The following is an 18511-nucleotide window of genomic DNA, read 5'->3' as shown; positions in this document are numbered from 1 at the left end:
CCCCCAATAACTGAGCTCTGATCCTAAGACCCCCCCTAACCCCCTCCATCCCCCCTCCTGCCCCCAATAACCGAGCTCTGACCCCCCCCCCCCCCCCTACCCCCCCCTATAACGGGCTCTGATCCTAAGACCCCCCCTAACCCCTCCATCCCCCCTCCTGCCCCCAATAACCGAGCTCTGCCCCCCCCTTCCCCCTATAACGGGGCTCTGATCCTAAGACCCCCCCCAACCCCCCTCATCCCCCCCCCCTGCCCCCCAATAACCGAGCTCTGCCCCCCCCTTCCCCCCTATAACGGGGCTCTGATCCTAAGACCCCCCCTAAACCCCCCCCATCCCCCCCTCCTGTCCCCCAATAACCGAGCTCTGCCCCCCCCTTCCCCCCTATAACGGGGCTCTGATCCTAAGACCCCCCCTAAACCCCCCCCATCCCCCCCCCATCCCCCCCAATAACCGATCTCTCACCCCCCCCCCCCCCCCCATTCAGGCTCATCCGGATGCGTCCCTCCCTGCTCTCCGCCGGCAGCGCCGCAGCCTCCGCCATGGCCGAGGGAGCCATGGCCCGAACCGTGCGCTCCAAGCTGACGGCGGCGCTGGAGCCGTCGCACCTGCAGGTGCTGGACGAGAGCCCCCGGCACGGGGGGGCGGCCGGGGCCGGTACTCACCTGTCGGTGGTGGTGGTGAGCGGCCGCTTCGAGGGGCTACCGGCTCTACAGCGCCACCGCCTGGTGCACGCCGCGCTCAGCGCTGAGCTGGCCGGGCCGCTCCATGCACTCGCCATCGTGGCTCGGACACCGGAGCAGTGGGCGAGCGACCCCAGCGTCCCCGACCGGCCGCCGTGTGGGGGGGGGGGGAAGAGGGAGCAGAGAGGGGAGAGCTAAAGGGAGCCCCCCCCCCCCTTCCTGCATCCCATCATCATGGTAACACTGGGATGTGCCATCGGCTTTAGGGGGGATGTGGGGACATCATCCCCCTCCCCTCACTGCATCCCATCACCATGGTAACACCGGGATGCACCATCGGCTTTAGGGGCAATGTGGGGACATCCCCTCCCATCATCACTATGTCCCATGAAGGAGATGGGGTATAGGGGGTGCAGCCCACCCCCCTGAAAATAAACTGTCCCATTGGAGCCACTGGGGAGTGGAAGGTGGAGCGTCATTCCATGGGGATTTGGGGAACTATGGGAGGATGTGGGAACTTTTAGGGGGGCATTTGGAAGAATTTAGGGTCTTTTGGAAAGGATTTGGGGTCATTTGGGGGGGGGTTAGGTGACCTTTGGGTCATTTTGAAGCATTTGGGGTCTTTTTGGGAGGGATTTGGGACTTCTGGGTCACTTTGGAGGTATTTTGGGGAGATTTTGGAGAGACTTTTGGGTCGTTTTGGGGGGATTTGGGTCATTTGGGGGGTTGGGTCATTTTGGGGGGATTTTGGGGTGATTTTGGTTCAGCTGTGGCTCTTTTCAGTTGGTTTTCTGTTGTTTTAATTAATTTACAAACATCTAAAAACTACAGCACGGCACAAACTGCGAACGGACAGAACTTGGGGGGGGTCGGGCCCCCCCAGGACAGCTACAACGAGGGGTGGGCGGGGGGGGGAAGGAGGAGGAGGAGGAGATGAAGCACCACGATCGCTTGTGGGGGGCTGCTCTACATCATGGGGGGCTTCCCCTGTGTGTGGGGGGGCTGGCTTCCAAAGTGCTTTTGCATAGACCAACACTTCCCATCCTTGCTGGGGGGGGGACAACAGGGACCCCCCCTGTACCCCACTTTATGGGGAGCCCCCGTGTACCCCGTTATTTGGGGGGGGCTTTGTGCTTTGCAAACCACTGGTGGCTTTGTGCTTTGGGCTGGTGGGTAAAGGGGTGCTGGTGGGGGGGGAAGGGGGTCCAGGGTGCACCCCCCCATCAGAACCCCAAAACAGGAACATCTTTAAGAATGAACTCAAAGTCACTAAATAAAGGCAGTTTGGGGGGGCCGCCACCCCAAAACACAGCTGGGCCCCCTTTGCACCCCCTCAAACCAAGCTGTGGTTGGGGGGTCATGGCACCCCAAATTGCCACGTGTCCCCACTGCACCCCAAACTGCAGTGCCCCCCCCCTCCATTCCCCATCCTCCTGGGTTTGGGGGTGCAATGGGGACCCCTTGCCCTTCCAGATGGGGAAACTGAGGCACGGAGCCTTCATCCTCCTCCTCCTCCCAGGGATGTTGGGGTCCCCCCAGCCCCCCCAGGAGCGAGCAGCTATTCACAGAGGGATGACACCAAGGGAGGAAATAGGGGTGGGGGGTGTCAGGGGTATGGGGGGTCCAAGTGCAAATGAAGATCCCAAATGCTCCAAGAAGACATTTCACAGTGTCTAACGAGACTAATCCCCCCGGAAGGGGAGCTGGGATTTGGGAATGGGGGGGGGGAGGGGGGAGGTAAAGGGAAGGATTAGGGGGGTACCCCCCCATCACTGCAGGACTTGCCCCCGGGTCTCGGGCAGTTTTGAGGGCCAAGGAGCTGCCGAGGGCGAGCGCAGCCGAGGCCAAGAGGATGGGCACGGCCTTGGTGATGCCCACGAAGGAGGTGAAGATGCTGATGCCCAGCACGGCCGCCAGCTTGCAGAGAGCGTTCAGGAACCCCAAACGCCGTCGTCCTGCGGGGAGGCAGGGGTTGGGATGGCACCCATGGAGCTGGGGGGGCACCCATGGAGGTGGGGGGGCACCCATGGAGCTGGGGGGGCACCCATGGAGGTGGGGGGGCACCCATGGAGCTGGGGGGGCCACCCATGGAAGGGGGGTCCCCACCAGGCCCAGCGCAATGGGGCAGGGTGGTACCTGGGATGTGGTACCCAGCGGCGCAGCCAGGATGTGGTACCCAGATGTGGCAGCCAACATGGCAACATCTGGCAGCAGCAGTGCCTCTGGCAGCCAGCAGCACATCTGGCAGCCAGCAGCACATCTGGCAGCCAGCAACACATCTGGTACCCAACACCCAAAGCCTTATGCCCAGAACCTGGCACCCAGCACCTGAAACCTCACCCCCAGCATGGCAATATCTGGCACCCAGCACCCAAAACCTCACCCCCAGCACCCATAGGCCCCGCACCTCTTGTCGGAGGGGTAGAGCTCCACAGTGAGCACGTCGAGGGCATTCCAAGAGGCGATGCTGACGCCGCCGAAGAGGCAGAGCAGAGCGATCATGGCTGATTCACTGTTCCCAAAGGACAGGAAGAAGCAGCTCACGCAGGACATGACGCTGGGACCCGGCTGGAGGGGACATGGGACACGTCAGGAGGTGCAATGGGGACAAGCGTCCCTCCTCACCCATAGGAAACCATGGTCCTAGAAGCCATTGGATGGGTTGGAAGGAACCTTCAAGACCATCTCGACCTGGAGCAGGTTGCTCCAGGCCTTGAGTGTCTCCATGGTTGGAGCAACCCTGGAAGTGTTGGATGGGGCTTGGAGCAACCTCCTCTAGTGGAAGGTGTCCTGAGTTGGAACTGGATGAGCTCCAAGGTCCCTTCCAACCCATTCTATGGATCTATGGATCTCAGCATCCTTGATGCCCACCCAGCATGCGGAGGCGGCCGATCTTGTCCATGAGGAGGGCAGAGACGATGTTCCCGGGCAGGACGGCCAAGGTGCCCAGGAAGCTGACAAAGTAGATCATGTAGGCGTTGTTGTCGTCGCTGAAGTCCAGCTGGCAGCCCTCCTTGTTGTGCAGGAAGGTGCTGTTCACCACCTGGCTGTTGATGAACTTGTACTCAAAGAGATCTGTGGGCATGGAGAAGGTTTGTGGGGTCAGGTCCATCTCCAACACCCCCTGCTGGGAACCAATCCTTACTCCAGTTCCATCTCCATCAACCCTACTTTGGGGACCATCCCATCTCCACCCCTTTGGGGCCCTTCATGGTGGTGTCACCCCTTCTCCATCACTCCCTGCTTTGGGGACCAATTAATCTCCTCCCTTTAGGCACCATCTTGGTGGCATCCCCCTGATCTTTGTTCCCTTTTGGTGACCATCCCATCTCCACCCCTTTGGGCCCTTCATGGTGGTGTCACCCCCTTCTCCATCACTCCCTGCTTTGGGGACCAATTAATCTCCTTCCCTTTAGGCACCATCTTGGTGGCCATCCCCCTGATCTTGTTCCCTTTGGGGACCATCCTCATCCTGACCCCAATCTCCATCACCTCCCTGCTTGGGGTACCATCTTGGTGGGGTCACCCCCATCTCCATCCCTATGAAGATCATTTTGGTGGCATCACCCCCCATCTCCATCCCTTTGGGGACCATTCTCACCCCAGCTCCCATCTCCATCACTCCCTGCTTTGGGAACCATCCCATCTCCATCACTTTGAGGACCAACCTTGGTGGCATCACCCCCATCTCCATCCCTTTGGGGACTATTCTCACCCCAGCTCCCATCTCCATCACTCCCTGCTTCGAAAACCATCCCATCTCCATCACTTTGAGGACCATCTTGGTGGCATCACCCCCATCTCCATCCCTTTGGGGACTGTTCTCACCCCAGCTCCCATCTCCATCACTCCCTGCTTTGGGAACCATCCCATCTCCACCCCTTTGGGGCCCATCTGCAGGCCTGGCCCCACTGACCCGTGTTGTAGAACATGGTAGAGATGAAGGTGCAGTTCTTGAAGAAGGTGTTGCTGGAGGTGACATCCTCAAAGTAGCACTCCTCAAAGAGCGAGTCCTCGAATGTCACCGACTTCATCTTCAGGCCAATGAACCTGGGGGGTGTGGGAAGGGGTGGGATGAGCCGGGATGGGGCCGGATGAGCCGGGATGGGGCAGGATGAGCTGGGATGGGGCCGGATGAGCTGGGATGGGCAGGATGAGCCGGGATGGGGCAGGATGAGCCGGGATGGGGCAGGATGAGCCGGGATGGGGCAGGAGCAGTGGGGAGGGCCCCCAGGACACACTTGTCATTGAAGTACTCGCCGCCGCGGTGGATCTGGTTCTCGAGGGTGAAGTTGAAGGTGAAGTGTCGCAGCCTCTCCCGTGTGAAGAGCTTGGTGCGGGAGGCATAGTCCATGTTCTGCAGGTGCTTGATCATGTCCGGGAACCACACAGTCAACCCATAGTAACTGCAGGAGACAGGGGTGAGCCTGGGCAGTGCTCCCAGTGCCACCCAGAGCCACCCATCCCAAACCATCCCATAACATCCCATCTTTTCCCAGTGGTGCCCATCCCATCCCATTCCACCCCATCCCATCCCATCGCACCTGAAGGACATGGTGAACCACACTCCCATCATCATCAGGGTGATGCGGCGGAACTCGGGCGCAAAGCACTGCTGGAAGTTGCTCCAGACCTGCGGGACACAGGTGGGACAATGGGGGACAATGGGGGACACAGGAGGGTGACAAGGGGGGGACCCAGGGGTGCTGGGCCCTCACCTGCTGTGAGAGGTTGAGCACCCGCACGAGCCAGCGCCGGTGCCACGTCCCTGTGTCCGCCTGGATCTCGATGAGCTCATCCTCCCTCTTGATGGTCTTGATGTGGGTGACCTGTGGGGCACAGGGACAAGGGAAGCTCCGGCCCTGGCCTCATCCCCCCCCCAGGGTGATTCCTGGAGGTGGGAATGCTGCCAGCAATGGGGGGTCCTTACCGAGAAGACCCTCTCGGGGTGGCCCTTGGCTCGCATGTTGGTGTCATGGACCTGCTTCAGCACCATCCAGGCCTCATCGTGTTTGCCGTTCTGTAAGGCAGCGCCGCGCTCACCCCTGGGTCCTCCTGCATCACCCGCTTGGGGGTCCCTGTTTGGGTCTCACCACCCACTTGGGGGTCTCTGACCAGCTCCTCCCATCTCCATCACCCACTTAAGGGGTCCCTGCATGGGTCCCTTCATCTCCATCACCCATTTAAGGGGTCCCTGTTTGGATCCCTTCATCTCCATCACCCACTTAAGAGGTCCCTTGTTTGGATCCCTTCATCTCCATCACCCACTTTAGGGGTCCCTACATAGGTCCCTTCATCTCCATCACCCACTTCAGGGTGCCTGCATGGGTCTCACCTCCAAGAAGAAGCGGGGGCTCTCGGGCATGGTGGTGAGTGCCCCAATGGCAAACACCGAGGGAAGGCGCAGACCAGGACGAAGACCCTCCAGCTGTGGAACTGATAGGCTGAGCCCATCTGGAAGCTCCATCCTATAGGAATGGGACAGGACATTGTGGTGGTGCTGAGCCCCACCACAATGGGGGACATGGGCTGGTGCTGGGAGGGGTGTTCTTACCATAGTGGGGGATGATGGCCCAAGCCATGGCAGAGGCGTAGATGCCCCCGATCATCCAGAACATGCAGAGCCAGCTCAGGTGCTCCCCACGCTTCTCCTGCGCCAGGAACTCCGAGAAGTAGGAGAAGACGATGGGGATGGAGCCCCCGATGCTGGGGAAGGGGGGGGAGCACAGCACAGGTCACCCTGCACCCCAGCAAAGGGGGGGCAAACACAATGGGGTCGGGTGCATCCCCCTTACCCCATGCCCGAGAGGAGGCGGCAGAAGAGGAAGGTGCCGTAGCCTTGGACGAAGGAGGAGAAGAAGGCGAAGACGCTGTTGACGGAGAGGGAGATGAGGAGGCACTGCCGCCGGCCCAGGCGGTCTGCCAGGCCGCCCCACAGGAACGCGCCCCACCATCATGCCCAGGTACACGATGAGCCCTGGGGGACAGACACACACAGACATCAGTGCTGGGGTGGGGGGGCAAGGAGGCACCGTGGAGAAGGGGGAATGGGACCCCCCCAGGGTGTTCTCTGCATCCCCCCTGTGCTGCTCTGAGCCCCACATGGACCCACCTCCCAGCACCCCCATGTGCCCCCCAGGTCCTGCTCTGTGTCCAGCTGTCTCTTCTGTGTCCCTCCATGTTCCATGTGCTCCTGGATATCCCATGTGTCCCTCTATATCCGATGTCCACATCTCCCCATCAGCCCATATCCCCCTGGAAACTTCCCCATGGTTCTCAACATCCTTCACTTTCCATTGTCCCCTCCACATCCCTTTGTCCCTCACCTCTCCAAACCCCATATGTTTGGGATCCCCACATATCCCATGTACCCCTCTATATCCCATGTGTCCCCCATATACTATGTACCTGCCTATATTCCATGTACCCCCCCTATCACCCATGCCTCCCCATATCCCATGTAACCCTCTATATCCCATATCCTCCCATATCTCATGTACTCCTCTATATCCCATGTGTCCCCCCATATCCCATGTATCCTTCTGTATCTCATATACCCCTCTGTAATCCATGCCCCCCCATATCCCATGTACCCCTCTATATCCCATGCCCCCCATATCCCATGTACCCCTCTATATCCCATATGCCCCTCTATATCCCATGTCCCCCATATCCCTTGTGTCCCCCCATATCCCATGTACCCCCTCTATACCCTATGTGTCCCCCCGTACCCCATGTCCCCCATACCCACTCCCCCCCCCGCCGGCCGCCCTCACCCAGCATGCCCTTGTTGGAGTCGGACAGGCACATATCCTTCTCGGCGCTGGGCAGCACGAAGCCCACCACGAACACCTCACCCCATCGGCCATGAGCGCCAGACCCAGCACGAAGTAGAGGGTCCACTGGAAGCGGCCGTGGCCGCACTCCTGCAGGATGAGCTCGTACTGCTGCGCCAGCTCCTCCCGGTCCTTCCGCCGCTGCCCCTCGCTGTCCGCAGCCGCCGCGGCTCCCGCATCGCTGCCCAGGCGCTCGCCCTGCCCCGAGTGGCGCCGGGGGATGCCCTGGTACTCGCCCTCGTAGATCTCGTCCTCCTCATCGTGCCCTTCGGTGGCATCGCTGGAGGCTCCCTCCTCGTCGTTGGCAGCCTCACCCCCCCGGTAGTAGCCGTCCTGCGGCGCGTAGTCCTCATCGTCCTCCTCCTCCTCGAAGCGGGTGTAGGAGCGCTTGGTGTACTCATCCTGCACGCGGTCCATGCCCCTGCTCACCTTCTTGGCCGCGGTTTCTTCACCTCCTTGGCGATGTCCTTGGCGCCCCGGTATGAACGCCGTCCGGTCCCGGAAACTCTCATCCATGGTGCTGGGATGAGCCGGGACACCGGGATGCGATGGGGAATAGGAACGGGGGATGGGGGGGGGGGTGCTCGGTGTCTGTGTCCTCACGCCCGGGGACCGCGGTGGGATGCGGGCAGACGGGGGACGGCGCTACCCATCCGCGTGGTACCGGCTGACCTAGGGAACCCGGACACAAGCAGGGGATGGGATAGGGTGGGAATGGTCCCGCATCCCACCTCACCCCTGGGTCTGTACCACACCAGCAGCCCTCCTCTGGGGTGGGAATAGGAGGATTTTGGAATGCAAGGAGATGGGGTCTGGGGACACCATCTCTGTGCCCCCCCCCTTGCTTGAAGCATCAAAGCTCTCAGGGGGGTGCCCGCATTCAGCAGGATTTAGACACCCATTGACCAAGGTGGATTCTCTGATGTCAATGTGGCTGAGGCCAAGTTATGGGGCTTGTTTCACAGAACCAGGGAATGGTTTGGGTTGGAAAGGACCCCAAAGCTCCTCCAGCTCCAACCCCGTGCCACAGGCAGGGGCAGCTTCGCCATGTGACCCCCAAGCTAGGATCCATGCCAGGGATCCCCCTGCAGGTGCCATAGGGAGGCTTCCAGAAGGGATCTGGCCGTGGCTTGTGTTTGGTGGGAGCTGAACCAGGCACCCCAGGGCAGAGCTGGGGGCACCCTGAGCACCTTCGGGGAGGAAAAGGGCATCCGGGTACATCCTGCTGCCCTCCAAGGCCAAGGGCAGGCAGAGCATCCCTTGAGCATCCCAGCGCTCCGGTCCCACAGACCCCAGGTGTGGGGAACAGCAGGGGCTGAAGCCATCGGGCAGGGATGCAGCCGGCACCGCGCGTCCTTCCCTCCCTGAGCCAGGCAAATCCATGGCTATAATTAGCCCGGATGGGAGCCCCCAGCGGCTCTGCGCACCCGGGGCCGGTGCTGCGGCACAGCACGGCCCCCAGCTCCCCAGCAGAGCCCTGCAGGTGCTTCGGAGCAGCATCAATCCATCAATAGCCCCCTGCCCTCTCCCCTCCTGCTGGCCGGGAGCAGCCCTTTCCCTGTCCACATCCCAGGGACCCATCCCGGATCCCCCCCCTTGGTTCAACCCATTGACCCCCAAGGCCCCTGGAAGGAGCTGGTTGATGGCCAAGGTCATTTTGCTCCATGCCATTTGCAGGTCCCTGCAGTGCTTCCCAACGCTGGTCTATGGATCGGGATGTGTAAGGAGCCAGCAAAAAGAAGAGGGGAGCAGAGAGAGGCTGGATACCCACTGAGGAAGAGGATGGACCAGGGAGCAAGGTCACAGCTCGGCCCCGTGATGGGCAGAGCTGGAACAGTCACCACTGGCCTGAGCCAAGGTTATGAGGCTCTGGACCACGCATCCATGCGGAGCATCTGATGGATGCACAGAACCTCCCCGTGGGGGGGGTCTCATGCTGAGCTCCGTGTCCTCCCCTCCTCAGCCTTTCCCAGAACATGGCGACAAGGGAGAAGAGTTTTAAATCACCCATGTCCAAGGTCATCTCCCAACACCCCCCCAGGCTTGACTCCCCAAAGCTACCACGTTAAGCATCCATCCCTGCGCCAAAATCCCTGTCCCCATCGGCAGCGATTCCCGGCCCTCCGGCAGCATGGGAAGGGCTAAGGAGAGGCTGCTCAACACGCATGGATAAAGACATGAGCAAGGCTGGAGGCAAGGTTTTCCAGGACAAAATGGCCACAGCAAGTGGGAAGGAGAAGCTGAATCCCTGATCCATCAGATGCCGGCTCCCAGGATGCTAATGGGAAGCAGTGGGAAGAGGAGGGGGATCTGCCTGATAAAAGGGATTTCTTTCTCTCCTTACCTGTCTCTGCTCCAACCCTTCTTCCGGAGGCTGCCTCCTGTGCGGCAAGAAAGGATGCTCCAGGAGGAGGAAGGATGCTCCAGGAGGAGGAAGGATGCTCCGGCAGGAGGAAGGATGCTCCGGCAAAGGAAAGATGCTCTGACAGAGGAAGGAAAACCTGCTCCAAGAGGGATCCAGCAAGGAAACAGCTCCCGGGTCCCGTGTTAACGCCGCAGCCTCCGAGCGCTGGGAGAGTCCATTGCAAGAGCCCAGGGAAGGGAGGGAGGCGGTGGGGAGGGCTGTGCTGCAGCACTGCGCCGGCGAGGGGGGGACAGCGGCAGGATGGGGGGGTTCCCCCTCGCCACGGCTCCCGACTGGAGGCAATGGGAGGGAGAAGCCTCCCCCGGGGTGCCCACGCTCCCAGGGAGCTCCGTTGGGAATGGGGTTCCCGTGTTGGAGCCGCGGGGTCCAAGAGGTGACAGGCAACTGCGGTTAATGGAGGGGGGGGCTACAAGGAGCTGCCCCAATCCCAGTTGCCCTCCGCAGGGATTCACGTGGGATTCGGGATCGCTCGCCCCCCCCCCATGGCGACTGCAACGCAGGCTGGAACATCTGAGTCACAGGCTCCTCGGGGCTGGATTCGGATGGATCGGGATCAAATCCTCACTGCCAGAGCCGGGTGCTCCGCAGGGACAGGGCACAAATGCCTCCAGCATCGGAGGGGTTTGAGAGGGGGGTGAGGAGGAGCGTGGTTATTGCAGGGAGGGATGGGGGACACAAACCTGGAGAGGGGCTTTGGATGAGGGATGCAGGGATAGGACAAGGGGAATGGCTTTAACCTGCCCAAGGGGAGATGGAGATGAGCACCTCACCCTATGAGGGTGCTGGGACACTGGAATGGGTTGAATGGAGAAGCTTTGGCTGCCCCATCCCTGGCACTGCTCACAGGGCTTGGAGCATCCTGCTCCAGTGGAAGGGGTCCCTGCCTGTGGATCTGGATGAGCTTTAAGCTTCCCTCCTATAACCCATTCCATGGTGATTCTATGGCTCAAACCAGCCCCAGTTTAACCCAGGTCACCTGCCAACAGTGGGAAATTGGGATCCTGAGCCTCGTCCTGTTGCCTCCCATGTGCAGCAAGATGAGGCAGTCTCAGCTTCCAGGATGTTACAGCTCCAGAGCTGTGTGATCCGGTTACTGGTTTCACTGTGCCCAGGTTGTGCATCCCTTGAGGATGAGGAGCAGTGTCCTGGAGGCCAAGCCCAGCCTGGGACAGCAGGAATTCAGCTCTCAAACCAGGCAGACAAGGCCAGGGACCAGACCAGGGACCAGTCCACCCCAGTGGCACCAGCCCAGGGACTGGAAGCTGAGGAATAACCGAGCTCCTGTTGGGAACAGCCCCACAAGGGGGGATACAGGAGAGGCTGATGCTGCAGCCCTGCTGCCACATCTGGGGCTCATCACGCGTCCCAGCACGGGGCCTCCTTGGCCTGGGCTGCACTGGTGAGCACAGCTCCCCTGCGGCCCCTCGGGCCTGTCAGGCTGTGACTCATGTGTCACCAGTGCTGCCCTCCCTGCCGGCTCCGGCTCAGCCCTCAGGCTCACTCAAGGCATCACTGGAGCAAAATGCATGGTGGCAGGGACAGGGAAAGGCTCTTCCCTGTCCTGAGGGCCTCCAACCGTGTTGGATTTGCCATGGGGATAAAGCCAGGAGCATCGGGGAGCTCAGCATCGGGGCAATCACAAGCTGCACACAGCCTCCATCCCCACATGCATACATCTTAGGGCAACCTGGACTTTTCCCAGTTTCCTAACTGGAAACAATTGACAGGGTTACAGATGTCATCACTTCCTCCCAGCCTGCCTGGACCATGGGAATTCCCCTCTTCAACAGGGAAAACAAGGATTTATGCTTGGAATGACCTTAAGCTGACAAAGATGAGCTCTTAGGCAGAAGCTCTTCCTTGTGAGGGCTGTGGGACACCGGAATGGGTTGAACAGAGAAGCTGCCCATCCCTGGCAGCTCAAGGCCAGGCTGGATGGGGCTTGGAGAAACCTGCCCCAGTGGAAGGGGTCCCTGCCTGTGGAACTGGATGAACAGTAAATTCCAACCCAAACCATTGTGGGATTCGACAACAGAGCCGCTGAGGTCAGTGCAGAGCCCTTCCAGTTCATCTTGAGATCCTGCAGTGGCTCCTCACATGCCAAAGGCAACGGGAGCAGGAGCAATGGAGCTCTCCCACCTCCCTCCCCACTTCCCAACACCAGGCACTGGATTTCCCTGGCCATCACTTACCACATGTGGCTGCTCCTGAGTCAGCAGCTCCTCAGTGCCAGACAGGCAGAGCCTCCTCCTGCTCTCAGAGCCCCTGCTTCAGAGAACACTTTATTTGTAAAGGGGAGCTCACTGCTATACATAGAAAAACCCCAAATCCTCCTCAAAGCACCGTGAAGTAGCTTCAGGGGTGGGAGAAGTGGGAAAGGAAGGAAAATGAACACTATAAAAATCCACAGGGAACAAGATGTGGAGAGGGAAAGGCAGAAGGGGGAGGTGGGACCAGGGGGGCCCCTCCTGCATGAGGATGTGTTAGCCTGGGGAGGAATGAAAGCTTGAGGACACATCGAGGAGGGTCCCCAGCAGGGAGGGGGCCTCGTCACAGCCACGCTCAGGGCAGGGGACCCCTCAAGGGTCCCCGGGGGGGCACCCCAGGGGGCCTCTGTGCAGGCCGGGGGGGCAGGGGGACCCTCTGGTAGCCGTAGGGTGGTGGGCGAGGGGGCCCGTTGTAGCCATGGGGAGGCATCAGCGGAGGAGGCCCACGCATGCCATGGTGGGGCATGGGGCCTGGGTGACCTGTGGGGACAGAGCAGAGGAGTTAGGCACCATAGGGAGACATGGAACAGCCAATCCCCCCCCCCCCAAACCCCAGCCAGGAGTGCCCATGGTTCAGGCCAACATTCCCTCTCTACCAACAGATCCTGGAGGAGTTGCCCCAAGGCCTCAGGAACCCTCCCTGCTGCTATCCCAACGTGAGATGGGGGGACATCACCATAGTGCCAATCCCCACATCACAGTGGACACAGGGAATGCCCTGGGACACCCTGGCTTAGCAGGTCTTGCTCCAGGACACCTCCGGCATCACCTCCTTCCCATCCACCCACATTGAGCTTGGAATGATGGGCACCAAGCACTGATCCCACCCACAGCACAGCACACACACCACCTCCTGCAGGCACCCACTTACCCATGGGCGACCCAAAATGAGGTCCTCGGGGTGGCATACCCATGGGTGGGGGCCCAGGGTGCGGCATGCCAGGTGGGGGCCTGGGGGGGGGCTGGCCTCCGGAGCCTGGGGGTCCTGGGTGATGCTGGGCCATCCCTGGTGGTCCATGGTGCACTTGCATGGGAGGGATTCCTGTGGGAATAACATGTTAAGGGATGCCCATGGCAAGGGCAGAAGCTTAGAGCAGCTCCTAGTGCCTGAAGGGGCTACAAGAAGGCTGGAGAGGGGCTTCAGACAAAGGATGGAGGGATGGGATGAGGAGGAACAGCTTCCAACAGGAAGAGGGAAGAGTTAAGAGGAGATCTTAGGAAGGTCTTCACCATGTGGGTGGTGGGACACTGGGATGGGTTGAAGGAAGAAGCTGTGGCTGCCCCATCCCTCGCAGTGCTCAAGGCTGGGTTGGACACAGGGGCTTGGAGCATCCTGCTCCAGGGGCAGGGGTTGGAACTGAAGGAGCTTTAAGGTCCCTTTCAACCCAAACCATTCCATAAAAAAAGGAGGTTAAAGATGAGGAAATGCAAAGCTCCTCCACAAGAGGCAAGAGACCCAGTAAACGCCACTTGGATGCCATTGTGTGTGGTGACCCCCAGTGTGGTGTGGCCCTGGGATGGAGCTCAGTAAGGAATCGCTTCCCTCAGGGATTTGGGGCAGGCTCCCTGCACTGGAAGCTTGCTCTGCTCCAAGCACAGAGACCTGGCTCCCCCAAACCTACTTTTCCCCTATTCCCCTTCTCCCTTTCAAACCCAACCAACCACAGCTTCTTCTTCCCCTCTCCTCAGATGCTCATCCTGGCTCCGCAAGGCCTCGGTGTGGAAATGCTCCCTCAGGCTTCCCTCTGCCGGGTGTAATTGGCTCCTCTAAAGCCTGGAAATCCCTTTTGTAATCGGGAATGAGCAGCAGCCATCTGGTCCCTCACAAAACCAGAGCCACCAGCTCACAAAGCCCCCTAATCAGCCAGGGGGAAGAAGGGCTCAGTGCAGGGCTGGGTTCAGAGCAGCAGGATTGATGCAAAGAAACCCCAAATTAAACTGCAAATTCCATTTGCATCTAAACCCAGAGCCTCCACATCCACACTGCTCATTCCCTGGGAATGCAGGGCTAAAAATGGCAGGAAATCCAAGAAACACTCTGTGCTCGTGTCTGGAATTAGCCTGGCGGAGCTGCAGACTGCAAGAAGAAGGTTCCCACTGACTGGAATTAATTCACACCAGAGGAAAATGAGGAAGATTTGGAGCTTTGTCCAGGATGTTAACAAAGGGGTTGGGGTTTGCGGGCCAAGGATTTGGGATTTCTGGGGTTTTGAAGGACCAGAACAGCACCCAAGACCTTCAACCCCTGCACCAGACCCTGCCCTCCTGCATCTTGCACCTTCACAGCGCAAGGAAACTCCTGTCTTGACCCAAGCGGATGCTTCCAGCCAGACACAACTTCCTAAATCACCAAAGAGATTCCCAAATCCTGCTGGGCCCCTGCTCCAGGCTATTTTTAACAGTTTAGAACACCCAGGAGAGGATTCCAGAAAGCAGGCACAGCACCAGTGAGGTGAAGCACTCACTTCTACGCAGCCTTCACCAGGCTGCAGAGAGCAGCATCCTGGGGGAGGATGTGGAACTGGGAGCCCTAAAAACATTCCCATTTTACACAAGGGGAACCTCAGGGAAGCAAAAGGAGAGGAGGGGGATTGGGAGGAGGATTTATCCCACTGTCAAGAACTGGGGATGTGGTGGGGGTTTAGATGGAGAAGGCTCAGGGGGACCTTCTCACTCCCTACAACTGCCTGACAGGATGGAGCTGGGCTCTGCTCTCAAGAGAAGGGACAAGAGAAAATGGCCTCAAGCTGCACCAGGGGAGGTTTAGGTTGGACACTGGGATGAGCTCATCCATGTAAAGGTGCTCGGGCTTACCTGGATGGTGCAATCCACCCGGAGGGAAGGGGTGCGGGTGAGGTGGGTGCCCCGCAGTCGGTGCAGCCCCAGAGGGGGGACCGGGGGCACCGGCACCGGGTGGCATGGGAGGGGTGGCATGGCAGGAGGCATCCCGGGAGGCATCGCTCCAGGGGGAGGCACCGGAGGTGGGAATGATCCTGGGGGTGGGAGACCTGGGAAGAGAAACAGAGGCAATGTGGAAAAAGCAACACAAAAAGTGGTGATAATAATTCAGCAGCAGCTCCACATGAGGCAACAACAGCAGAGCTGGGGCTGCTCAGCCTGGAGAAGCTGTGGAGAGCTCAGAGCAGCTTCCAGTGTCTGAAGGGGACTGCAAGGATGCTGGAGAGGGGCCTTTATCAGGGACTGGAGTGACAGGACAAGGGGTGATGGGCTCAAACTGGAATAGGGGGATTTAAACTGGAGATAAAGAAGTGAGGGTGCTGGGACACTGGAATGGGCTGAATGGAGAAGCTGTGGCTGCCCCATCACTGGCAGTGTTCAAGGCCAGGTTGGAACACAGGGGATTGGAACAACCTCCTCTAGCTGAAGGTGTCCCTGCCCATGGCAAGGGGTTAGAACTGGATCAGCTTAAGCTCCTTTCCAATCCAACCCATTCTACCCACCATTTACCCACCTGGAGGGGTGACGCCGGGTCCCAGCGTGGTGACAACAGGGGTGGGGACAGAGGGAGGAGGAGGAGCATCAGCAAAGAGCTGATGGGGCCGATCTGCCTGCGAGAGTGGGTTCTGTGCTGCCAGCAGGCGCTCGGCAGCCGAGCCGTGCCGCTCGCCCTTGGAATCCTTCTTGAAGGCATAGGACACGGTGATGGGCCTGTTGCAGAGGTACTGTCCATTCATGGCCTCAATGGCAGCATCCGAGGCATCGAAGCTGGCGAAGTTGATGAAGGCATAACCCTTGGAGTTGCCCGTGTCAGGGTCTCGCATGATCTTGGGTGTCTGCAGGATGACCCCGAAGGCGCTGAAGGTGTCATAGAGCAGCTTCTCGTCGATCTCAGGGTCCAGGTTGCCGATGAAGATGTTGGCCCCCACGTCCAGGTTTTGTTGTGGGCCGAGGCTTTGTTCACCTCGGATGGGTTTCCCGTACAGCTTGATCATGTTCATGATCTTAATGGCATAATCCGCGTCCTCCTCGCTGAGGAATTCCACGAAGCCATAGCCTGCAATGACCCCAAGGCAGAGCTTCCAAAGCTGCTTGAGCGAGGAGCCCCAAACCCCCGTTAAAAGGAGATACTCCCCCCCACCCCGGGGCCCTTCACCCCCCTCCCCACCCGCAGTGCTTCAGGGTGATCTCACCTTGGTGCTGCCCCGTGACCCGGTCTTTGGGCATGTGGGTGTTGACCACGGGGCCTGCCTGCAGGAAGAGCTCCCAGAGCAGCGGCTCGCTCACCTTCTCATCCAGCCCCCCCCACGTACACTGTGGCATCTGCACCGGGGGGGGGAGAGCAAACCCGAGTGAGGCCGGTAGCACCAGAGGGGGCTGAGGCTGAGAGCACCCAAGGCAAAGGCAGAGACCCCCCCCCCCACCCCAAACCCTTGCACTTCCAACCCTCAGTCCCCGCTGTGCCCCCCTTTTCCATAAGGAAACCCGGACCCCTCCATCCCAGCTTCTGTGAGCGCATAGATCCCACTGCCTGCCTTGTGCCCGGCCAGGCCAAGGCTCTCCATGGGCACAGCCAGCACAGAGGCTCCTTACAGACCCCCCCAGCCCCTCACAGACGCCATTCCTGGTCACTCACAGACCCCATCCCCGGTCCCTCACAAACCCCATCCCCGGTCCCCCCCCAGCCCCATCCCCGGTACCTCACAGACCCCATCCCCGGTCCCTCACAAACCCCATCCCCGGTCCCCCCCAGCCCCATCCCCGGTACCTCAGACCCCATCCCCGGTCCCTCACAAACCCCATCCCCGGTACCTCACAGACCCCATCCCCGGTCCCTCACAGACCCCATCCCCGGTACCTCAGACCCCATCCCCGGTCCCTCACAGACCCCATAACAGGTCCCTCACAAACCCCATCCCCTCACAGACCCCTCCTGTCCCTCCCAGCCCCATCTCTGCCCCTCTCCCCCCCCCCCCCCCCGCTCTCACCCTGGTTGCGCTCCGAGATCGGCCCCGCCGCCATCTTTCCCCCCTTCCCGCTCCCTCCCTCGCGGCGCCGCCGCCGTCACGCAGCGCCGCCGTACGTCGTGACGTCAACGCGAGCGCTAGCCCCGCCCCTCCCTCCGCTTCCCTGCTCCTCCCGCGGACGGGAAGTGACGTCACGACGGGGGGGGGGGGGGGGGGGAAGGCGCGGCGGCCATGTTGAGTGTGGGCAAGCGGCTCTGTCGCGATAGCGGCGTCAGGGCCGGGATCCGGTGCTGAGAGGATCCCGGTGCTGAGGGGATCCCGGTGCTGAGGATCCCGGTGCTGAGGGGATCCCGGTGCTGAGGGGATCCCGGTGCTGAGGATCCCGGTGCTGAGAGGATCCCGGTGCTGAGGATCCCGGTGCTGAGGGGATCCCGGTGCTGAGGATCCCGGTGCTGAGAGGATCCCGGTGCTGAGGATCCCGGTGCTGAGGGGATCCCGGTGCTGAGGGGATCCCGGTGCTGAGGGGATCCCGGTGCTGAGGATCCCGGTGCTGAGAGGATCCCGGTGCTGAGAGGATCCCGGTGCTGAGGGGATCCCGGTGCTGAGAGGATCCCGGTGCTGAGGATCCCGGTGCTGAGGGGATCCCGGTGCTGAGGATCCCGGTGCTGAGAGGATCCCGGTGCTGAGAGGATCCCGGTGCTGAGGATCCCGGTGCTGAGGATCCCGGTGCTGAGGATCCCGGTGCTGAGAGGATCCCGGTGCTGAGGGGATCCCGGTGCTGAGGATCCCGGTGCTGAGGATCCCGGTGCTGAGGATCCCGGTGCTGAGGATCCCGGTGCTGAGAGGATCCCGGTGCTGAGGATCCCGGTGCTGAGGGGATCCCGGTGCTGAGGATCCCGGTGCTGAGGGGATCCCGGTGCTGAGGGGATCCCGGTGCTGAGGGAGGGGATCTCAATGCTGAGGGATCCCAGTGCCAGGAGATCCCAGTGCTGGGGGTGCCAATCCCGAGGGAATCCCAGTGCTGGGAAGATCCCAGTGCCAGGGGTATCCCCATGCCAGGGGATCCCAGTACCAGGGGATCCCATTGCCAGGGTCCCCTCCTGCACCCCCCTCGCACCCCCATACTCGGATGGGCTCCATCCAACCCTTATCCATCCATCCAACCCTTATCCATCCATCCAACTCTTACCCATCCATCCAACCCCGTATCCATCCATCCAACCCCATATCCATCCATCCAACCCTTACCCATTCATCCAACCCTTATCCATCCATCCAACCCCGTATCCATCCATCCAACCCTTACCCATTCATCCAACCCTTACCCATCTATCCAACCCCGTATCCATCCATCCAACCCTTATCCAGCAGCCGAAGC

General features: G+C 60.5%; 2 protein-coding genes and 1 pseudogene across 2 annotated transcripts; 1 reads left to right on the top strand and 2 right to left on the bottom strand.

The window, feature by feature from the left end:
• Window positions 1-489: 489 nt before the first annotated feature.
• Window positions 490-1134, top strand: LOC117438847 (bolA-like protein 1). The gene has a single exon (XM_034074233.1). The coding sequence runs from the start codon at window positions 495-497 to the stop codon at window positions 876-878; it is 384 nt and encodes a 127-aa protein (XP_033930124.1). The 5' UTR covers window positions 490-494; the 3' UTR covers window positions 879-1134.
• A 1315-nt stretch (window positions 1135-2449) lies between these two features.
• On the bottom strand, window positions 2450-8032 carry LOC117438846 (synaptic vesicle glycoprotein 2A-like; annotated as a pseudogene).
• A 4171-nt stretch (window positions 8033-12203) lies between these two features.
• Window positions 12204-17188, bottom strand: LOC117438845 (splicing factor 3B subunit 4-like). The gene is given in 8 exon segments (XM_034074232.1): window positions 12204-12688; window positions 13080-13250; window positions 15023-15136; window positions 15139-15216; window positions 15681-16223; window positions 16360-16471; window positions 16473-16489; window positions 17155-17188. Coding segments are annotated over 8 exon segments (1254 nt in total). The 3' UTR covers window positions 12204-12503.
• Window positions 17189-18511: the final 1323 nt, after the last annotated feature.

This window comes from Melopsittacus undulatus, unplaced genomic scaffold (genome assembly GCF_012275295.1).
Source record: "Melopsittacus undulatus isolate bMelUnd1 unplaced genomic scaffold, bMelUnd1.mat.Z mat_scaffold_712_arrow_ctg1, whole genome shotgun sequence".
In the NCBI taxonomy this organism is placed as follows: Eukaryota; Metazoa; Chordata; class Aves; order Psittaciformes; family Psittaculidae; genus Melopsittacus; species Melopsittacus undulatus.
Note: the sequence above shows the minus strand (reverse complement) of the source record. Positions and strands in the feature narration are given on the sequence as shown.

Bases quoted from the DNA above. Each gene is read 5' to 3' on its own strand.
- LOC117438847 (XM_034074233.1), top strand. From the start codon at position 495: ATGCGTCCCTCCCTGCTCTCCGCCGGCAGCGCCGCAGCCTCCGCCATG.